Consider the following 22,553-nt stretch of genomic DNA (forward strand, 5'->3'; position numbering starts at 1 on the left):
GATCCCCTTGCAGGTTACCAGCTCCCCCCCCCCCCCGCCCCTGCCCGCGACACCGCCCTGGGGCCCCGGCACCATGTTCGGCTCATCCCGAGGGGGGGTCCGGGGGGGCCAGGACCAGTTCAGCTGGGAGGACGTCAAGACGGACAAACAGCGTGAAAACTACCTGGGTAAGGGCTGACCTTGGCCGAACCCCCCCATCCCCATCCTCCCGGTCCCCCTGACGCGGTTTTGGGGTGCGGATGGAGGTTTTTGGGTGCGATGACTTTTTTTTTTGGGGGGGGGGGGGGGATGCGGGTGTCTCGCTCCCCACAGGGAACTCCCTGATGGCACCGGTGGGCCGGTGGCAGAAGGGGAAGGACCTGACCTGGTACGCCAAGGGCAAGAAGGAGACGGCCCCCCCGCTGTCCCGCGAGGAAGAGCTGGCCGCCGTCCGCCTGGCCGAGCAGGAGGCCATGATGGCAGCCCTGTGAGCCTACCCCCCCCCCCCCCCCAAAAAAAAAAAAGGGGGTGCAAGGCATCGCCCCCCCACATCACCCCCTTTTGTTTTCGTAGGGGCTACAAGAACGTGAAGAGGCAGCCCGCCGGTCTCAGCAAGGAGGTAAAACGGGGGGCACCACGCGTCCCCCCAGCATCGCCCCGTGCAGAGGCGGTGGGTGGGTGGGTGTGACCCCTCTGTTTTTTCGGGGGACACACACACACACACACACGCAGGATGCTTCCCCCCCCCCCCCCCAGGACCTGGCCGAGGTGTGCAAGCGGGACGGCGCCGAGCGGGACGAGAAGGACGTGGACCGGGTGGTGGGCTTGGGCAGCTCCAGGTACGGGGCGCGGGGAGTCCCGCACCGAAACGCCCCGTTTCAGGGCAAATAGTTTTGTTTTTTTTTTTTTTTTTAAATTTATTTAATCTTATTTTGCCATTTTTCTGCTGTTTTCGGTGGGGTTTTTTTGTTTCGATTTTCATTTCGTGACTCGCCGCGGCGACGTCTCTCCCCAGCGGCAGCGCCGGCCGGGTGATGCTCTCCAAGGAGGACAAGGAGGCGGCCAAGATGGGGCTCTCCGTCTTCACGGTACGGCGCGGGTCGCGTTTTCCCCACGAGGTTTTAAAAAAAAAAAAAAGAAAAAAAAAAAGACACGAAAAAGGCAAAAAGCCCGACCCCGCGCTCGGGATATTTTATTTAAAAGCAAAGCCGGTGGTTGTAGCGCAGAGACCTGCAAGAGCTCCCCGTGTCCCCTCTGCACAGCGCTAATCGGCGGGGTTTTAATTTGGAAGCAGCTCTTGCGGGTATTTTAATTTTTTTTTTTCCAAATTTAATTTAATTTTCGAAGGGAGAAAGTCCCTTTTTTTCGTGTCATTCAAAGCTACGAGCTCACAGGCTCGCTCCGTATTCCCCCCTCCCCTCTTCACGTCCTAGCACCAGAAAGTCTCCAGCAGCCCCGAGACCTCCGGCTCCAAGAAGAAGCCGGAGAAGGAGGAGAAGGCGGAGGAGAAACGGTGAGGATGGGGACCACCGCTTTTGGTGGGAAACCACCAGAAATGGCCTTTTTTTTGGGGGGGGGGGAATGGTATTTTGCGAAACGCTTCTCTGGCTCCGTTTGGCATCGGGCTTGTTCGGCGTCTGCCTGAATCGCGCCCCCCCCCCAAAAAAAAACCCCTCCGTTCGATCTCTTCCCCGCAGACCGGAGGGTGGCAAGAAATCCAAAAAGGAGAAAAAGAAGAAGAAAAAGAGGAAGCACAAGAAGGAGAAGAAGAAGGACAAGCGTCACAGGAGGGACGCTGCTCCGTCGTCTTCCGATTCTTCTCCGGATCGGGATGAGAGGTAGCTGGGTTGGGAAGAAGGCTGAGCCCTGGCCGTGGGGAGGGGGACCGGGACCGGGGGGGGACCCCCCGGTCCCGGTCCCCCTCCCCACGGCCAGGGCTCGCGGGGCATCGTCGCTGGAAAACGGGATGGCGGCTTTAGGAGAGCCACAAGGTTGTAGCCGGCATCAGGATGCCCCATCGGCATCTCCTGGCTTTCCAAAAATCCCTTTTTCGTCCCCAAAATGGGCTCGGTGGTGTCCCCGATCTCACCTCCCCCTCCATCCCCCCGTAGGCACCACCGAAGGAAAACCCAGCAGCGCCCCGAGACGGCGAGGCACGGCGACCGGCGTCGGCACGACACGGATTCCTCTGCCAGCAGCCGGGATTCGGGCGGGAGCCCCTCGCGCCCTCCCGCCCGTCGGCGGAGCCGGAGCAGGGACGGCCGCGGTCGGCACCCGTCCCCGAGGCGCAAGGGGAGGAAGAGGAGCAGGAGCAGGTCTCCCCCGTCCCGTGGGGTCAGGCAACGCCACGCCACCGATTCGGATGACTGAGAGGGAGCCTGGGGTTTTTCCAAGGGGATCTCACATAGGCTATATATTTTTTAAGGTTATTAAATTTAAAAAAAAGCCGTAGCTCTGCGGTTGCCGGGGCCGGGTCTGGCAAAGGGCGTTATGTTTTGCGATGCCAGCTGCCCCTTCCCTGCCCGCAGCTCCCGCCTTCAACCTGGGGCAGCACCGGCAGCTTCCCCCCCCCCCCCCCCCCCCCCGCCGTCGATCCCAGCCGCGGAGGGGGGCAGCGGGCGCCCTTCTCCTCGCTCCCTGGCTCCGTCCGGCCAGGCGGGATTTAGCACGGAGGATGCCGTGGGGTGGGCGCCGGCTGCGATGCTGGGAACGCCGCGGACGCCTCGTGTCTGTGTAAAGAGACTTCGGATGCAGTCGTTATTATGTTTTTTAATACCTTCTTTCAATGCCCTCGCGTTAACTGCCAGCGAAGCGGCTGGAAGAGAGTTTCTTTCCTCAAACCCTCCCTTAAGTTCATCGGCTGCAAAGTAAAACCCGGGGCTCGCGCGCTGCCGGGAGGGTTTTGCATCTTGGACCCGCCGGCTTTACGGTAGCCGGGCTGGGGGGGCTCCCCACGGGGCCACCTCTGCTCCCCGCGGGGGGGGCGATGGGTGACGGGGGGGCAGCACAGCTCACCACAGGGACGTCCACGCCACGGGGTGCCCGGGCAGCGTCCCCCCGCGTCCGTGTCCCCTGCGTGGGGACGGAGCAGCCCATCCCCTGGGGAGGAGCGCTTTCCTGGTCCAAGTTTGGGGGGGTGGCGGATGTTCCTTTTGGTTGAGAAACGGCCTTTTTGGATTAAAAAAAAAAAAAAAAAAAAGGAAACTGCCCTAATTAAGGGCTGCAAGGAGAACCTCTGAAGTAATTCCTCGGCTGACGGGGAGAAGATGGATGGGGCTGGGGCGTCTCCCGCAGACGTTTTGCCCTGGCCGTGTCCACCCCGCAGCGGGGCAGGGAGCGGCGAGCTCCCATCCCGTCCAGGATTTTAAACCTCACAACGTAAATAAATACGAGTATTTATGTGCTTGGCACACCAAGAAGTAAGGGGGGTGGGGGCTGGGAATTTACATCCAATAAATAGAAATATTGATCCGAACGGAGAGGGATCGTCCCGAGCATCGCCGGCTGCCGGAGTGGCTGTGCCAAGCACAAGGGCCTCGTTTGTGTAATTAACGATGCAATTTCTCCCGCTTAAGACAGGGCAGTTTTGTGTGTCTTGGCAGACAAAAGCCCCGGGGCTGGCGACCGGCCTCGGTTTGCACTTTGGCAGCGTTGGGGCAGGGGGTGGGTTCTGTTATCTCGGCGGCCCTGCCGTCACCCTGCCTGCAGCCGGGCAGGAGGGACGGGGGGGGGGGGGTGCGGAGCAGCGCTGCGGGTGCGGCGTGGGACCAGGCGCGCCCGGTGTGGAACAAGGGCAGCATTCATCACGGGGCAGGGGGGGGGACACGCACACAGAGCGGGATCGGGGCGATGAGCTGAAATAAAGCCCCTCTGTCCCGCTCCCCTCCTTGGCTGCGAGCACGTGCTTATGCCCGCCGACGCGGGCAGCGGGAGATGCTGCAGAGCAGTTGCAAGCCTCAGTGACCCCCCCCCCCCCAAAATGCTTTTTTGGGGGGTTTGACAACCTCTCGGCAGGGTCACGGGGCTATTCCTCTTGGTCTGAGCGGCTGCAGCCCCAGATCCAGCCCAGGGACCCACCGCGCGGCTGCCCACGTGCAACCCACGTGGTGCAAGTGGGGTAGCCCTGAGCCCACGCGTTCCCTGGCTGGAGGCTCTGACCCTGCCGGTGCTCACCAGCCTGGGCCCGCCGAAGGCGGGGTCACCCTCCCGGGGATTTTTGGGGTCCGGGCAGCAACTGGTGCCTGCTGGGAGCGTCCCAGCGCAGGGCAGCGGTGGGGACGGCGGAGCAGGGCCGTGCTTAATGGGAACTCGGCGCCGGGAGCTCCAGGCTGAAAAGGGAACTACGGGAGTAGTTCCGAAACACCACGATGGGCAGAGGAAAAACCCAGAGCCCGCGCAAATCCCAGCATCCAGCTCTCGGTCACGCTCCCTCTGCGGGCTCCCGCTTCCCCGCTGCCTTCATCTCCCAAGCAGGTGGGATGGACGGTGCCGGCAGAGCCGGGCTCTGCCGGGGTGATTCGCACCCGCAGCTCTGAGCATGTGTCCCAGCCGGGGACAGCCGGTGCCGGAGGGTGTTGATCCGCCCAGCCCGATGCCGGAGGGGCTGTGGCACGGCCACCCCGGCGTAGTTCAGCCTGGCTTGGAGAGCTCCCTCTCCCCAGCTTTCTCCTGCCTCCCAGGGAGGTCGCACCTCTCGCTCTCTGCTCCAGCGCCCACGGAGAACTGGCCCCCGTTTACCGCCGGCTGCTGCAGTTCGTGCCATGAGCCGATGCCTCCCCGGACCCCGCAGCCAGGTGTTTCACAGCTCAGCCTCTCCCGCTCTCACCCCTTTGAAGGCTTTACCCCCGCCTGTTGCTTTTCACAAGCCCCGTTAAACCATTCATGGGACTGCGGGAGCTTTACCCACGCCAAGGAAACGGGACGGACAGAGCAGGGAGACAGGGAGGGCTCTGGGTCCGTCCATCCATGTCCCCCCCCAACTCATGAATGAGCCAGGGGGAGCACGTGGAGGGTCAGAGAGAAGCCCCCACGGTGGCTCGCATCGCCCAGGGCTGCAGCCAGGCTGCATCCCCTCCTGCAGTCCCCACTTTTGACCCCACACGGAGGAATGGGGCAGCAGCTCTTACCCCTTGCACCGTCTGAAGGAGGCGCCTGTGCCTATTTCGCACTCAAAACTGAGATCCGAGCAAAATAGCTTGAGAAATACGGACAAGATAAAAAAACGAGGGTGAGTGGGGGTGAAGGAGCCCTGCCCCGTCCCCACCCCCAGGGCCGCACACCCCATCTACCTCCCTGCCGAGCTGTTGCGCCGTTCCTGGGCGGACTGGGGAGGAACCACACCAGCTGCGGCATTTGGCCCCGTCAACGGGAGCCAGCCTTTCGTGCTCGCCCCGTTGCTCCGGGGCGTGAGCCACCTCCTGCCTGGCCGGACGGGTGGCTAAAATCCCCAGGGGAATTTGCACAGAGCAAAGCCTGTTGCTGCCCTGAGCAGATGGCAGGACTCCCACAGCTCGCTGATCTCAGATAACATCAGCACATTCCCCATCTCTTCCTCCTTCCAGCCCCGGCCAGCAGCAAAACCTGCGCGTAGAGGAGCAGGATTTGCAGCGTGGCCGGGGCAGACTGGACACCGCGTGGCCGCTGTGCCAACACGCCTCGGGTGAAAACCACCGCTTCAGAGGAGCCTCTCCGCTGCTGGCGGGGTCGGGGTGCTGTGTCACAGCAGGTCACCACCTTTTTAGGGATGGGGGACGAGAGAGGAGTGGGGGGTTCTGCTTATTTCAGCAATAGTGACGCCAGCAGGAGAGCTGGCCCTTCAAGTTCAATTCCCTCCCAGAACAGGAATAAAGATACCCTGCCCTATCAGGCACGCAAAGATCCTGATTCAGAGCTTGAAATTCAAGGCGAGATGAACAGCTTCGAAAGAATAACCTGACTTACAGGAGTTTTGTAATCCTTCGTCACTGTTTGCCTAATACTGTTTACCTTTTACTACCGAGACAAGTGCAAGGAACAGACACGGGGCTCGGGCAGCCCTTGCTGGGAAACCTGAGTAAACCCGGCAGCTCCCCCAGCTGAAGACAGGGCAGAGAAGACACCCATTTCACTCGACAAGCCTCTGCACAAGAGAGGACAGTCCTGGCATAAAGCTGTGCTCAGGATTAGGGCTGGTCTGTGCACATACGTTAAGCAGCTGCTGTGCTGCTTGAAGGATTCGGAGAAGAAACAAAACCTGGGGAGTGAAGGGAAGCGTTGAAAAGAGACCAGATCATCCAAAACGCCAGCTCTCGCTTGACCGAGAAGGCAGATGCCAGGTCAACAGCCTCAGCGAGAGCAGCGCTCCTGTCTCCTCCTGGCACAGCTGCGGTCCCCTCCGACACCCATCCAAAGCCCCAGGTTTCCCCACCTGCGAGGTTGCTCTCTAACCTGCACAATATTCCTTTCATCTTGCAGTTTTCCAGCCTCCGTAACGGGGAATCTGCTGCAACTCTGGCCTGGAAGAGAGCCAGCAGCTGGCCGGCAGCCCGAGCGTGACCATCAGCGATGAGAAGCTGTAGCTGACGGGGGAAGGCAGGATGATCAGCTGGGAGGAGCTCTCCCCCAGGTCCAGAGGGGACTGCAGAATGGAAAAACGCAACACGCTGTTTAGGAAGGCAGACTTCGTCGTCCCCCCCCGCCCCAAACTGCTAATTCACAGACCCTATTACTAAGTGGGATCAGCAGGAAGAACAATCTGTTGTGGGAAGCGGTGGGACTGCTCAAGAAGCTCAACAGATGCCCTTGAGGCAATGAAGGGAATCCAGCAGAAGCCAACAGGACCAAAAGAACTGCTGCCCACCTCTTCACCCGCAGGAGTCCAACTAGGAATGATAGGTTATTCGGAAAATACGGGAGGTGTGCTGAAAGTTTCATCCAAATTGTGACGTGGCAATACGCTGGCGGGATTTGTGCTAGATTAATGCAAAGATGATACAAAACAACATGATACCAGTGCAAGTTTCATGAAACTTTTTATTCAACAAGTATTTCATTATGATTCTGCCAAGATGATCAAATGAACAGCAAGGCATAAAACATGAAATAGTTAAGAGATTTTATTCTAATAGCTTTAATTACAGTGCTTGTTTGACAAAATGAAAACTGAAAACAAGTATACAAAACAGTCGATTACTAATTGTGTATTGAAAGCAATAAAGGTTTCCACAACACTAAATAAACCAGTTCTGATAGTTCCTCAAGTTAAAGTTTAACAGCTCCAGCTTCTTCAGTGTTTATCAAAATACAAAAGAAAAGTAAAGAGGTCTTTTTTTTTCTGATGGCAAATCTGAACCTTGCAGTATGAGGGATGCCAAGGGTTTTCACACATATACAGATATGGGATTGTTCCAAAATGGGATTGAATACTTCTAGAGTGGAATGACTCTCCAAACTCTCATGCTTTTTTTTTTCCTAGACGCTATACATAGATGTTCGGTGTTTTTCATGGCAATTCTTACGTTAAGTACAGTACTTTCTGCCTATAGAGCTTAGGACTAGTATAGGCTGTGCTTTCTGTGGAAAGGTTTGCCTTCTGGAGTGGTTTACACGCAAGAAAAGTACAAAACACTTTTGACAAATATGACAGGATAAAAAGGTGGCTTCTGGAAACTATTCAAGTTCAATGGAAGCGATAAATCTCACCTGAACCAAGAGTCAGAAGTTTAGCGCGAGTCTGCGAGCTCATCTAAACCAGGTCCGACAATCCTTTTAACGAATATGAACAAATATGAGCACATACTACGAGCTACAGAAAGAGCCAGAGATCTATTAGTTATGATCTGTTCTTTAACCAGATGAAGCTAGTTGGGTGTCGATCGTTGCTTCACCATTCCAAAAGAATCAAGAGTCACCACATTAGAGCTAGAACAGCAGAAGCTATGTCAAACGTTTGTATGTTGAAGTGTTTTTACTTTTCCTTGACTATTTAAAAAAATACAGAATTCAGGTTAAAAACCAACCACCAAAATGGATCTCACAGATCTCACAACCCAGCCGAGATAGTATTCAGCTCTACTGCACAAGGACCACTGGCAACCCTTATGTTAACCCACTTAAATCCCTTCCAAGTACTAAACAGTGAGTTGATTCTTTACAATAAAAAAGCTGAGTAATATTGCATAGGAGTACCAGAAACTGCCTCATTGGAAACAAAAACTATTTACATTAAATAAGAAACCTAACTGTTTTCAGGCTTGTATTTGCCACATTTACAGCATGATGCAATATATACTGTGACAAAAGAAATGAAAACAGCTTCCGGCACTCAATACCACAAAGTAGCACAGTTTGCCACATTAGAGTAAAGCGAAGGGCGAATAGGAGGAAATAGGAGGGAGGGGTGGAAAAAGAGGGAAGAGGAAGGTTTATGGTTTCATTTCTGGTTTCGGAGCTGATTGGACAACCAGTCCAGTCCTTCATAGAGACCGTCTCCACTAGTGGCACAGGTTGCCTGGATATACCAGTTCCTGTGACGAAGAGAATGCAGTCCAAGTTTGTCTGTGATTTCTGCTGCATTCATCGCATTTGGCAGGTCCTGAGGGAAGGAAGAAGAGTCATTTTCTCCCCTGCTCGCTGAGAAGAAGCGCCCGCCTCCCTAAACCGTTTTTGATCATCAGCTTTAAAGCCATTAAAAGCAAGTTGAGAGCTCTTGGAGCTTCTCTTTCAGAAAAACTCAGTGGATTACTTCTATATTCAAGCTATTCCCCCTATACTGAGAAAAGTCTCAAAGGTTTAACACCACGATCAAAAGCACATATTATGGAATATTTCTCTTCAGAAAACAGAAGCGAGACATCTGACGTTTGGAGCAAGTCATCAAGCTCCTGAGTGTCAACCCAAACCTGCTTACAATTCAAGGGCTCTTGCATTCACTCTCCACTCAGGAAATATTTTCTGCGACTGCAGTTATGGTTTAAGATCAACTTTTATCACAAAGTAGCAGTCGGCTTAGTACTGCTTCTGTTTATAGTCCACCTTTCCCGCTCCTAGACAAGACTTATGGCTTCTTTACCCTTCACAACTGAGCCTGTGCAATCAATGAAGCAGGATGTTACTCCTTCGGTGAGTTTACTAGTCATATTTAAGACCCTCAACATTTCAGTTTAGGCTATCGAGGCCTTTACAAGCAAGGCAGAACTCTCAGCTTGCTTTGTGGCCTGGAAGAGTACAGCTCACAGGTCAACACAGGTACGTTAGAAGTCAGCCCAGTGCTTCCACCAACACCAGCAGCGCCCTCAAACACCCCAGCTGAAGAATTCGGGGAGGTTCTGGCATTCTGGCCTTCCTCTCTGTTAGAAGGAAGCTTGGGCAAGTGCTATACTTGAGCCAAGCCAACCTTAAAAATCAAACTGGTAGAATCGTTCCCTAAAACTGAAAATACAAGAATTTCTATTGGCCAAGACTGTTTAGAAGGATGCTCCTTTCTTAGGAGAACAGGGTAGTTTAGTCTATGGGTTTGTCGTCTTCAACAAAACTGAATGGACATTTACCGAGAGCTTATCTATTATTACACTGAAAACGTGAACGTCAAGTTCAAGATCTAGCACTCACAAGTTATGTTGTACGTTTTCAAGAGTTCTTACAGAAAGACACCTTTCTTGGGCCTACCTGTTTGTTAGCAAACACTAATAAAACAGCATCTCTAAGCTCATCTTCTGCCAACATTCTCATAAGCTCTTCTCTGGCCTCATTCACCCGTTCTCTGTCATTACTGTCAACCACAAAAATCAGACCTAGAAATAAGCAAACAATCAGAATAAGCATACACCAGAAGTTATTTACAAATGATAAATACTTCTGGAGGTCAGAACTCAGCTTTGAAGAGAAAATAATGCAAAACAATTCAGTGTGTATATATATATATATATAATCTCAGAAAAATACAGTTTTCTTATTACTGTAACCTCATGTCTGAGAGAAAGTCTGTTCTTGCTGCCGAAAGCTGGTGAAAGCAAGTGTTACCTTGCATTTGCGTTTTTGGAACTTGTGCGCTTCATCTACATAACCACTTGATATTTACCAGTGAGCAGCAACTCTTGAAATCCTGTGACAGGACTCACATGCACACACATCATAAAGGCGCAGTAGTGGAAGAAGTGACAAACTCTCAGTTCATGGGGCTGTTAAGAGCTTGCAGCAAAAACTCTGCTTTGAAGCGAAGGCAGAGAGCTGTGACGCTTACAGAAGAAAAGCACAACTCTCAACTCACTCTGAGTCAGATGGACAAGGAAGACTGGTTTCTAGATTTCTTCCCATCCCTCTTTGAACCTGCACTAGCTTAACAGAAGAGCCAGAGCAGCACACAAACACACCCATTTATAATAATAAATATTTCCATTCCCCCCGAAGAAACTTGCAAAATTATCTTAGTAAGGGCATTAAAAAAAAACCTTTTAGATTCTGGAAACCTGCGATTTAAGCATTTGGACTTACCTTGTGTGTTCTGGAAATAATGACGCCAGAGTGGTCTGATCTTATCCTGACCGCCTACATCCCAGACCGTGAAGCTAATGTTCTTGTATTCTACTGTTTCCACATTGAAACCTAAAATAGAAATTGTGGCAAAAATCTCAGTTAAAACACAGTTGGCCCTGGACCTACTGTATTTACCAAGTCACACTCAGAATGTCATCACTAAAAAAAATTTATCTTAAAATTTAAACGTACTTTAAATAAGCAGAATCCTGCAGTGAAGCCCTCAAAGCAGACAAACATGGGTCCTCTGGAACTCCTGCTCCCACCACCACCCCCTCTGCAATCAAACTAATGAACAGCAGCTGTAATCACTACCTGAGCAGCTACAAAATGCAGAGCAAACTATGTTGCATCAGAACACCCTGGGCTTTAAGGACTGCAAATAAGGTATGTCTCTGATCACACAGTTCTCACAGTCACCCTCCAAAAAAGAGGTGTCACCCTCTGCTTCTTGGTCTAATCTACTTGATGCCACAACACGCTTAGGAGGGCAGACTGCCCTTCTGTGGCCCATAAAGGGTTGTTCCACAAATGACTTAAAGAGAGGGAATGGAGTGAAAAACAGTCATGTAGTCTCCTCCCATGCCGGAAAATTTGGCTGTGCCATCTCCATACCATGGATTTAGCAAGTGTTTGTTCTGACAGTCAAGTCAGGGCACAGCACTAAGTTGCTTAAATCAACAGAGTGGCAGCTGAGATAAGATACTACAAACAATAAGACTCAAATCTCAAAGCAAGCAGTTATAGAAATGTAAAAATCTTACCTATAGTAGGAATAGTAGTTACTATTTCACCGAGTTTAAGTTTGTACAAAATAGTAGTCTTTCCTGCAGCATCCAGACCAACCATTAGAATACGCATTTCTTTTTTGCCAAAAAGGCCTTTGAAGAGGTTAGCAAAAATATTTCCCATGCTTGAGATACGTTCTCACTGGCCAGTGAAGTCTAGGGGAAAAAGATCACAGTATCACTCATGAGTTACCAAGGGCTGTGTTCTGAGCAGGGCATAATCAACCACCACCACCAAAAAGAAAAGTATCACATAATACGAATTCTTTAGATACCCCCAGCCACCACTGTACATTATTCTTCCCCATACTGAAGCAACACAGAGATGAACAGATACGCCAAAACTTACTCCTTATAAAAAGACATGTTCCGGGTGCTTTAAATCTTTCAAACATTCTTTCAGGGATTTTAGTATTAAATGCTGTTCTCAAACTTTTGTTTGCAAAATTCACGGTTTCCTTTCAACGCAACTGACCACTTCAGGGACTTTGTCCCCCATTGTTACGGGATAATTTATCTGCAGCCTACAGCGTCACCATAAAACACACTTTTTCTAATTGACCTGCAGTTAAAAAAAAGTTTTAAATGTGTGCTCATCTCTTTGCTGCTTAGCGCACCAATAGCCGGTCCTTCTTTTGCAAAGGAAACTCAGAACACAGCTTGGACTCTCTCCTACTCAAAACAGTTTCCTTCCTCTCAAACCCCAAGGAAACGGCCTGTGAATGCAACGTGAACACAAAGCAGTGTTTTACCTTCATTAACAGCGGAGACCTCCTCTAGGAAGCAAATCCACATTTACTAAAACTTAACTACTGAAAATTTATAGCCACATTAGAAGAGGCAGGCTTAGAAATGAACGCTTCTTCCTTCACTGCGAACACTTCTGCTTGGACACTCCGAAGCGATTTAACATCGCCAGGAGCTTCCTGTTTAGGAACTGGGGAAACTGCCTCACTGCTCCAGCCCTCACAGACGCTCCCTGTGCCCTTGGGACGGGATCCACCCCACCACAACTTGTCCACTTCTTCCCTTTTTCCACAGATTTCCCCCCCGCTTCCCAAACTCACTACTACGCAGTTTACAGCGAGTTTGAAATCACCAAGAGAACTATTACTCTGCTCACGTAAGACATGAAAAAAAGCAGCCTGAAAGCTTTACAGTGGGGTGTAGATGAGGATAGCGGCGACAGTGACGATTCACACCTCTACTGCTGCTTTGTCTAGAAGCTCTCAGCTGTCAGTTTGAAAAGACTGAGCCCAACTGAAAGCACAAGCTTCAGACAGCAGGAGCACGCGCAGCCAAGACGTGTAACATTCAAAGGAGGGGTTTCCTGTAAACCAAGTCACACAATTTAAAGCGCGATATGAAGTTTGAATCATCTCTTGAAGCTATTCTGTATTTCACGATGAAGCTGTGTGCTTGAAGCAGAATTCTCACTGGAAACAGACTTTACAGAATATCTATTTAAGACAATTAAAGCAGCTTTGAACTGAAAAGCGCACCACAGAACACAAATCTTGTCCCGCTCTGTTTAGCTCTACGCTAGGGATGTATGAAGTCTGGCTTCCTCACACGGCACTGAGAAAGGTCTACGCAGTTCTGCCCTTCTCAGGAAGCTTTGCTGCACACAATTTTTAACCCAAAAGTTGGGGATGGTTAACTAAGTCACATGTCTTAGCACAAGCAGCTCCACAGTGAAGTTCAGAGTCCACTCCAGAGTTCCTGAATGACATCACCACTTCAACTTGCTGAAGTAACTCAAGTCAAAGATTAATTTATTTTGTATGATGGAAGCTCAGTGCAATCGAAACTTTAAAACTAAGATCATCTATAAGCCAGACAGGGCAGCCTGGGGATTAAAACCAAACGGAAGGTTTAAAAGTTCTATTATTCCACCATTTCCTTCATATTTCTGAAGCACGACCATGAATATTCAACTCCCACTTGAATATACAAAAGCTGTATAAACAGGAAAGTTAATTAGGAAGTAGAGAAAACAGTTTTGCTAGAGTCCCTGTTTGTCCAAATCACTCACACAGCAGGAAATCTCACTCCCCAGCCCACAACAGCAGCTCTTACTGGGCTGGAGGGGAGGGAGGCTGTAAAGCTTTCCTTTGTCTGCCTGCTCACGCTCCCTCTATCTTCTGCTCCATCTGAAAAGCAATGGTTAGGGTTGAACTGTAACCTGGTAAAATACCAGAGCTCTTGTAACCCTCCAAAATGAGTGTAAGAACTTTTGTAGCAAAAGAACCTTACAAGCCCTCCAAAAGAATGCATTTCTTTTGTTTCTGCATGTTTAAAAACATAACGGGTTATTAAATGCTTGGGTCAATGGCATTAATCAGGTAACAGCAAAATCCATTTACATCCACATCTTTTCACACCCCAGAGAAGTCGCAGTCTGCTGAACAAGTTACTTACACTCGGCACTAACAGTAGTGAATCCCGTTAGATCCTTGTTTTCCTGGCAGCTATTTCCAGGTCAAGTCTGCCCTCCACCACTGAAGCTGCTTTTATACCACCCATCCTTCCTATTTTTACTTTTTGTGAAGAATAAGAAGTTAAGATGCATTTAAGTACTTGGTTTCCATTTCCTTCTTATTCTCTTCCACACTCCTAATATATAAACCACACCTGTAACTTTATTTGGTACTTCAGGGTAGGTGACATTGCAGAAAGTCCCATTTATTTTTGTAGGCAGTGAAATGTAGTTTACAGCCCACCCCTGCAAGACAAGCGTGTTTAGATGTTGACTAGAAAGCAGCGGAATCATTGCTGTCTAAAAGAAAAATACAAGGAGAAACCCATCTACAGAACTCCCACAAACCGCTGTGGGTCCCACCAGTTACTTGTCGGATGCTGCTGGGGCACAAGAGAGGATCTCCATCTTCACCGTCAGCAGGACCACCCCCGGACCAGCAGCTAGAATCATGTTCATCTATTGCCACAGAAAAGGAAATCATACTCCCACGGTTTTGCACATTACACTCCTCTCCCTACACTGTCCCTGCCAGTATTTCATTACTTTCTATTATCTAAGCAAAAGCACCTCGAGTTCCTTCCCCAGTATCATTAAAATCCTCAACCAAATCATCATCACAACTGTGACCAGCCATCGGGTGTCTGCTTTTTAGACCATTTGTGCTGTCAAACAGCGTAGACGCTACCGCAGCAGAAACTGCCACGACAGTTTAGAGCTGTTTCCCATTAATACAACTCAGCTGAGGGATCACGCGATTACTTCCAGTGTACTTCAGAGCTGAATCTGCTTACTTTAATTCTCGTTTCAGCCCATTAGTTGGACCATGAGAACTAACATACACAGTCTGAAAACACGAGGAAATTTAAGACCCTTTTAGGTTAATGAAGCAATCCCGCGACTTTTCAGGCATCTTCAGCATTTGCAGTCTGCACCAAGACTTGCCAATACATTGCCTATATTCCATACTGAAGCTTAACTTTCTCTTTTCCTCAACCCAAATGTTGTCAGCAATTGCTACACTGATAATTTTAGAAGCACAAGTTCAATAAAATGCCTGAAAACGTGAAAGACCGTGGCTTGCGAGCGGCTTGCAGTACTTCAGCACATCGTCAAAAGAGGCTAAGTAGGAAGATTTGTGTATGAAAGGGAACAATTTGAATAAACAGCACAGACTATTTTTGCAGAGCGTTGTGTGCACAGTCCCTCAGCGCGACTTCAGCTTCCAGAAATGGAAACTCACCACCCCTCAACAAATCCAGCTCACCCCAAAACTGAACTGTCTGTACGACTCTTGTTTCTCCCTGCCCATCGAAGCCCTGAAGCACACCTTAACCTAGTCTATTCCACCTCAAGATCCTCACAGCAGTAAAAACCTGTTAGGCAGGTTCAGGTAAGACATAATGTGCCATTGGTAAACAGCGAGAAAGACGTTCACTGGATAAGACTGCAGTTTTTGTTTCAGGAAACAAGGTATTCTCAGCAGCCTGTTTTCTAGTAAGCAATACATTTAGATAAGCAATTAGGAGAACAGGCAGCCTTTTTCAGAAAGGCTCAGTGTAATGAGTTAAAAATGAATGAGTGTCTGCAATAGCAGGCAGCCTGGTGTCTGTTAAAGCGATATGGCCCATGAGTAAGAACTAGAATTTGCTTTTATTAATTGTAGGTGGTTAGAATAAGAGCTCTGAGGAATATCTCAAGGCCAAAGACCATTCACCACTTAATCTTCTGCAGCATTTTATATTAAAATGCATTAACGTACAGTTAAATGTCATTTCATTCAGGCTGCTCATCTTGAGAAGTCAAATACGCTTCTTGACCTCCAAACTTCTTGGATGAGCTGTTAGTTAACATGCCATCCCACAGAAGTATGACCAGAAGGGTATGCAGTACATCAAAGAAAGCGTAGCTACATCTTGAAATCTCTGCATAACCTTAATTTTGCACCTCTGGAAAAGTTCTTTTTGACCACAGAGATTAAACTTCACTGAGCCAGGAGTTGTGGCAAATGCCACAGTTTCCTTCAGGTTTACACCATTTCTTTAAACATACCATAGCAGACAAAATCAGAGGCTAAGATAGAGGATGCCATATGCGTTATTTAGTCAAATTATGCCTGCAGTACAGAGATACATTTATTTCATTCCTACGTACCAGCACTTACCACACAAGGCTCCCACAGCGAAAAAATAACGCTCACAACTTTTCAAGTGGCATAACCAAACTTGCTGGGCACAATCATTTTGGCAATCTGTTCCCTATAGCCGAAAAATACCAGCAACGATGAAGATCAGTCAAGAAAAGCTTAATTCTCTGTCTCTTCTCTGCACAGCACTCCGAGATACAGAGGGCATTTGTTATCTCCGGGAACTATTACGTCTCCCTAGGACATTCATATCTTGTTTTAAATGCCCGTTTCAAGGAGAGACAAACATGGTGCCACTACCAATGACATACTGCATTACACAGTTATAACCAGTCAAAATACTAATGCTAAAGCACAAGCTAAAATCCCTAACAGTTGCAGGTTTACCAAAAAGCATTTTCCTAATAGCTTTCTGCACCTTGTTCTATTTTGCTTAGACACCTATGGCAAGTAAAACTGGTGCGCTTGCAAGACAACTGAATTACTACCAAAAAAGCACATCTCCTTTTAAAGGAAAGTCTACTTGACATTGACCTAAGCATTAACTCCACCTCTAATACAATTAGAAAAACCCCAAACCCATAATTCCTAACCTGGTATTAACACACTAGTTGTATCAGTCACCAGAACAAAAATTGATCAATTTGTTATTTAACAGAAATATTGACTTGAAATCCAGTCAGTTATCACTAGTTGGCCTGTATCTTGTTTCTACTTTACAGCATTCTAGACAGTTTTAAATTGTCAAGAGAAGCAAAATATTCATACAAAAGATCACCAAACCTGTATGTAAACAAGAGGCGAGAAAGCTTTTTAAAAAAAAATTCAAGTTCAACAGCTGTTCTTGCATGTAACACCAGTAACAACTGGCAAGTAATTTTTTTGGCAGCTTGTTCTTTACAATATAAAGCGTGATTTAAGAGAGAATGTGAGAAGTGATCCAACAAGAATAGAACACTGCTAAAATTTAGGATTAATCTAGGGCCACAGTATTTCACACCACCGCTCAGCAGGCACAGTCAGTTAAGTACAGCTGCGTTCTTTTGAACTTGAAGTAATTTCTTTACAGACTAAAGTGTTCTGTTACAGCAAATTTTGAAAACACTCTTGATCAAAACACTTCTTTATATCTAGCCAGGGTGGCCCAATACACGGCTATTCCAGCACAGATATATTCAAGTATTTTTTGAAGTTGTCTACTGGCCTTCCACATCTGATAACCTGAGTGAAAGATGACTACTTAGCAACTCAAGCCCTTTAACTTTGGGGCCTTAACACTGGACTTTAGCTTAAATAATTTTGATTTGAGTTACCTGAGACTTTAGGCCATACTAACATCACTAGGCATAGACCACACAAAATTTAAGAGCAGCTAACAAGTAGGCCAGGTTCTTTCTTCACCAGGGGATTATCTTGGACTTAAATACCATTGTAATAAAGGCCACCTCTGCTCAGAGCTCTTCATTAATAGTAAGTCCCAACTCCTTTATAGTTGTACCCATTAAAAGTAAGGGAGTGTTAACTGTGGAGATCAAAACCTACCACTGCAACAATTTTCCCCACTTTACATTGGAGGTGCTTCTGCCAAGCATGAGGTGGAAAAGTTGTCCTAAATGATCACAACCTTGTTATTTGTCTTTTAGGAGAGGTTAGAGGAAAGGCGCTGGCATTGAAGCGGCATGTGAAATGAAAGTTAAAGATATATAACTGTACTTGCATCTAAAGAGGCACAGTTGGATTTGGCCACCAAAGGCTTGCAGTGACCAACTAAAAAGCGCCCAGATGCACACGGCATGTTCAAGGCAGACGGAGGACAAGTCAACCACAAGTGAGAAGCTAGGCGAAAGAAAACACAACACAGAGCTGCTCCTTATGCAGCACCTTCATTTAACTTAAGTAGGTTGAACATCTTGCTGTCTACACACATTACCCAGATAGCACCTTTTCCACATGCTGTAACATTCTCTTGAGAGCACTGGGCTCAGAGTGGCAGGAAAACAGAAAAATATTTCCACTTACAAGATCAAAACAAGGGCAAAAGAGGGAAAATTTCCTTTGGGGTCATGCCTATTTCTCAGACACAAGAACTCACTCCTGAAATACCAGTCAGAATAAAAAACAAAGAGTCCGTATCAAGCAAAAAGGGCAGGTCGTTTGACTTGATAGTCAAAACCCAAATCAGAGTTATTCCCTTATTCTCACCTTCAAGCAGGGGGAGCAAGCTACTTCTGTTTCACAGCAAAATCTCAAACTATTTTCAGCAGTTATACACTACCATGCATAACTCAACAGCATGCAAACCAACACACAGGAAAAACATAACTGGTCTGAAAAATATTTTATTTCAAGGATAGGTTGACAGGTGGAAAAGTACAGAAGGAGTCACTGTTCATGCTTTTAGATAAATCACATCCATCACCTCCCTGCGGACTGCCTGTGGCTGCTCAGGCAATAAAGCAGTGCCACTGATGTAGCTGTGACACCTTAGTTTGGACTGCGACTTCGTATTCACCTGTTAAACGGTGGATATACTGCTGTGAGAACTGGTTATTACAAAGCATTTCTTTTCAGATAAGCACCGCCCAGTTTTTTGAGGCTGAACTATTCACAAGTTCAAAATCTTAAAATTTAAGCCAAATATCCTGTTACTCATTCCCAGCAACTGGGCAGTAAGTCAACATTTACACTCATAGTAGAAATGGCAAGAACTCACATGAGAGCTTTGGTAATGAAATTGGCTTTTGGTTTGGGGAAAATGCCAAAAGCAGAGCCTACGCAGCTAGTTGTTCGGTACAAGATCAGCGTATGAATAAGAGCTATATTAGACATGAGAGTTTTATTAGAAATGAAACATCAGCAGAAGTACTACCATAGTCCTTCAATGTTTGCATGTGTTAGAAACAAGAAATAAAATTGGGTACTCACAAGCAGAAAGAAAAAAAAATGCTGAATAACACAGAAAAACAGCTGCTGTAGTAGGAAGCTGATTATAAACTTCTTTACTCATCAGTTAAAGAAAGGGAATAATGGCCGAGGACAGTCATAGCTCTAACACAAGCTCTACAGCATTCCAGTAGCAAAACTTTCAAGAGATTTCTAAAAAAAGAATCAGAACTATTCCTTTTCAGAAAAAGTTAACTTATGTTCACCAAATTTATCCACTGTAAGGCAATCTAGATGCTCGCGAAGGCTGTTGAAATCCCTAAAAATTCTTGCTTGAAAGCCCATCTTTACACATCTCAGCAGCTTTTATTTCTAAAGCGATCTTTTATTTTTAAAGAAAGGTAGTTCTTTAAACTTCACCACTGCAAATTCAGCCGGAATCTCAGCTTGTGAGCTTTTCCTTCTTCCACCAATTAACGTAATCAATAGCTTATCTGATATTTGTGCCTCAGTGAGATGTATAAATGCTGTTTAAAGCAGCTTTTCAAACAGGTGTTAACTGGAGCACAACACAATTTGGTGAATTTTAAGGACTAGAATCCAGCCCCCTACTCCCACACACACTTTGTTTGCCTTGAAAAGCTGTGACTAGTCCTGCCCCCCACTCGGTCAGCATGACTAACACACAGAGGGAACTACATGCACCGAGCAAAAATGCACCACTCCTGCCCAGTCCTTTTTCAGATTCCAACTGTATTTCACAACTAGGCAATCTTAACAATTCAGCAAATGCCTCAGACTATCGGGGACTGATTTACCTTCAGGTGTTTGCCTTTTAACGTGGTCCAGCAACAATTATGTATATCACAGGCTATCGCAGCAGCAAAGGCTGTTCCAAGCAGAGATGACATCTGCTTCAGCCATTTTTACTCCTGATGCTCTACCACGGTAGAAGCATCAATAGACTTGGCAAAGCAATTGAGTTTAAGAGGTTCAAGTGAGGCGAGTTTCCTCACCCTTTCACCCAATGTAATTACTACAACAGGGAAAGCAGTCCAACAGGGTTCTCGAGCGCTGCAGACGCTTTTTTAACAGAGGAAGTCAGTGGCATCATATCAGCCTCGCAAACTTTCCTTTCAGAGAATCCCCTTCTGTATCTGTAAGATTGTGAGAACTTATACTGACAATTTGATTATAAAACCCACGAACAAAAGCCAAGTAGCAATCCTCTAGTTCAGCTACAGTTCCTTTTTCCTACAGAAGTGCTCCAAATCAGTAGCAAAAATAGTAATAACGATATTGCCAAATGACCTTGGACAATTTACTTTGATTCGATTGCTTTGCCTGAAAAATAAGTTAACAGAATATCCTGCAAAGAGGTGTTGTAAGCCTTGCCACTTGCAAAATGAAGTATTATATAAATAAAATGGGAACTATTTATTGACAAAACTACATCTCAAAACAAGACCTCTGGATACAACTTTAATCAACCTGTGGAATTTGGTTTGGCAAGAGCCTAGCAGCAAAGCAACAAGGTCAATGTCAAACACAACATTTAGGCAGTTTTATGACCCAGCCGAGTTTTAGTTGTGCTCTGCCGGGGCAAACGGACTCCTCTGTGAAAAAGTTCGCATAGCTGGCCTGTCACTTTATCAGACAAAGGTTATCAGCCCAAAGTATCATGTTAACTACTCAGAGAGACAAGATACAGTATTTTCAGACAGAACATAACATACCTCCCACCGGGAGCTGCCACGCCAAGCAAAACTGATCTCCTAGACCATCAAACCCAAGCCACGGATTGCAAACAGAGTTTGCTCCAGGCTAAAGCTCAACTTCTTACCGTCACCCCCTCAGCCCAGCAGAAAGCCCTACTCAGCAGCCAAGGGCTTACAGGAAAATAACCTCTCTCCCACGAGTTTCATCCGAGCCTCGTTTCCCCTACCGGGCTACCAGATCCCCGAGGTCCGCTACGATGAGGGTTTTCGGGAGGAGAGAAAAACGAGGAAATACCTCTCTCCTCAGACCCGTTCACGGGCGGGGCAGAGGCCGGAATGAGCGAGTTTGGGGAAGGGAGGAGAAGCCCATCCCGCCGCATCCCGTCTAATTCCTCCGGTAGGGGGAGCGGGGCCGGGCCTTGTGCAGCTGCCGGGGAGTTGGAGCGGTCGCCCCCTCCCGCCCGTGCCCACGCCTCCCCAGCGGGGAAACGAAAGGGCCGGCACCCCCCCTCCCCCCGGCCCAGCCACCCAGCCCCAAAGGCGGAGGGGCAGATGAGGCAGCGCCCCAGCCAGGCCCGCCGCTCCCCAAGGCCTGCGCTGCGACCTGGCCGCGGCTTCCTCCTCCCGCCGGCAGCCGCCGAGCGCGGGCGGTGGCGGGGGGAGAAGGAAGGTCGCAAAGAAGCGACCGGGCCCGGTCCCCCAGGGCCCGCCGCCCCCTCCCCTCAGCGCCAAGGCCGCGGCGCCTCACACCCGGCCGCGGGCCACCGCCTCCCCCGGCGGCCGCAGGGTGTGGGCGGGGGAACCAGGCGGCGGCGGCGGCGAGCAGGAGGAGAAAGGGCTGAAGGGGAGGAAGGGGAACGTGTCGGCGAACCCACCGGCGTCGGCTGCTGCCCCGGGCAGTGGGTCTGGCTGTCCTCGGACTGTCCCGCTCGGAGCCGGCTCCCCCCCGCGCCTCTCGGCCGCTCTCCGCCCAGGCACACAAGATGGCGGCGCTCGGCGGCCACGTCAGTGCCAGCCCCGCGCGCGGCACCACGGGTAACCGAGGAGGGCAGCAGGGGGCGGGGCCGAGCGGGGAATGGGCGGGGCTACGGCAGGGAGCAGCGGCGCTGGAAAGGGGCGGGGGCGGGACCCGCCGCCCGGCCGCGCCCACTTTCTGGCCACGCCCCCCCCAGCCGGCTCGTGACCGGATGCGGCGCACGCGGCGCGGGGCGGGGCGCGCGCTGGGGCGATGTGCAGCGTGCAGCGTGTGGGGGGCCTTGCATCCCCCCGGGGGGCTGGGGGGGGCGATGTGCAGCGTGTGGGGGGCCGTGCATCCCCCCGGGGGGCTGGGGGGGGCGATGTGCAGCGTGTGGGGGGCCCTGCATCCCCCCGGGGGGCTGGGGGGGGGGGAACACGATGTGCACCGTGCAGCGTGTGCGGGGCCGTGCATCCCCCCAGGGGACTTGGGGGGACGACGACGATGTGCATCGTGCAGCGTGTGGGGGGCCCTGCATCCCCCCGGGGGACTGGGGGGGGCGATGTGCAGCGTGTGGGGGGCCGTGCATCCCCCCGGGGGGCGGGGGGGGACACACGATGTGCAACGTGCATCCCCCCGGGGGACTTGGGGGGGGACGACACACACACACGATGTGCAACGTGCATCCCCCCGGGGGACTTGGGAGGGCGATGTGCAGCGTGTGGGGGGCCGTGCATCCCCCCGGGGGGCTGGGGGGGGCGATGTGCAGCGTGTGGGGGGCCCTGCATCCCCCCGGGGGGCTGGGGGGGGGACGACACGATGTGCAACGTGCATCCCCCCGGGGGGCGGGGGGGGGACACGATGTGCAACGTGCATCCCCCCGGGGGGCTGGGGGGGGACACACACGATGTGCAACGTGCATCCCCCCGGGGCACTTGGGGGGGCGATGTGCAGCGTGTGGGGGGCCGTGCATCCCCCCGGGGGGCTGGCGGGGGGCGATGTGCAGCGTGTGCGGGGCTGTGCATCCCCCCGGGGGGCTGGGGGGGGGGGGAACACGATGTGCACCGTGCAGCGTGTGCGGGGCCGTGCATCC

General features: G+C 50.0%; 2 protein-coding genes across 2 annotated transcripts; one reads left to right on the forward strand and one right to left on the reverse strand.

Moving 5' to 3' along the window:
* Positions 1-55: 55 nt before the first annotated feature.
* Positions 56-2,742, forward strand: C2H1orf35 (chromosome 2 C1orf35 homolog). Its single transcript, XM_076332077.1, has 8 exons — positions 56-167; positions 313-466; positions 553-598; positions 736-818; positions 995-1,067; positions 1,413-1,492; positions 1,677-1,817; positions 2,091-2,742. Exons 1-8 carry the CDS (start codon positions 74-76, stop codon positions 2,347-2,349), a joined length of 930 nt encoding a protein of 309 aa, XP_076188192.1. The 5' UTR covers positions 56-73; the 3' UTR covers positions 2,350-2,742.
* A 4,230-nt stretch (positions 2,743-6,972) lies between these two features.
* ARF1 (ARF GTPase 1) lies at positions 6,973-21,496 on the reverse strand. Its single transcript, XM_076332079.1, has 5 exons — positions 21,381-21,496; positions 11,256-11,435; positions 10,450-10,560; positions 9,625-9,749; positions 6,973-8,551 (listed from the first exon to the last, which is right to left on the reverse strand). The coding sequence occupies exons 2-5, from the start codon at positions 11,401-11,403 to the stop codon at positions 8,390-8,392; spliced, it is 546 nt and encodes a 181-aa protein (XP_076188194.1). The 5' UTR covers positions 11,404-11,435; positions 21,381-21,496; the 3' UTR covers positions 6,973-8,389.
* Between the last annotated feature and the right edge of the window lie 1,057 nt (positions 21,497-22,553).

The sequence above is a fragment of the Aptenodytes patagonicus genome, chromosome 2 (assembly GCF_965638725.1).
Source record: "Aptenodytes patagonicus chromosome 2, bAptPat1.pri.cur, whole genome shotgun sequence".
Classification (NCBI taxonomy): Eukaryota; Metazoa; Chordata; class Aves; order Sphenisciformes; family Spheniscidae; genus Aptenodytes; species Aptenodytes patagonicus.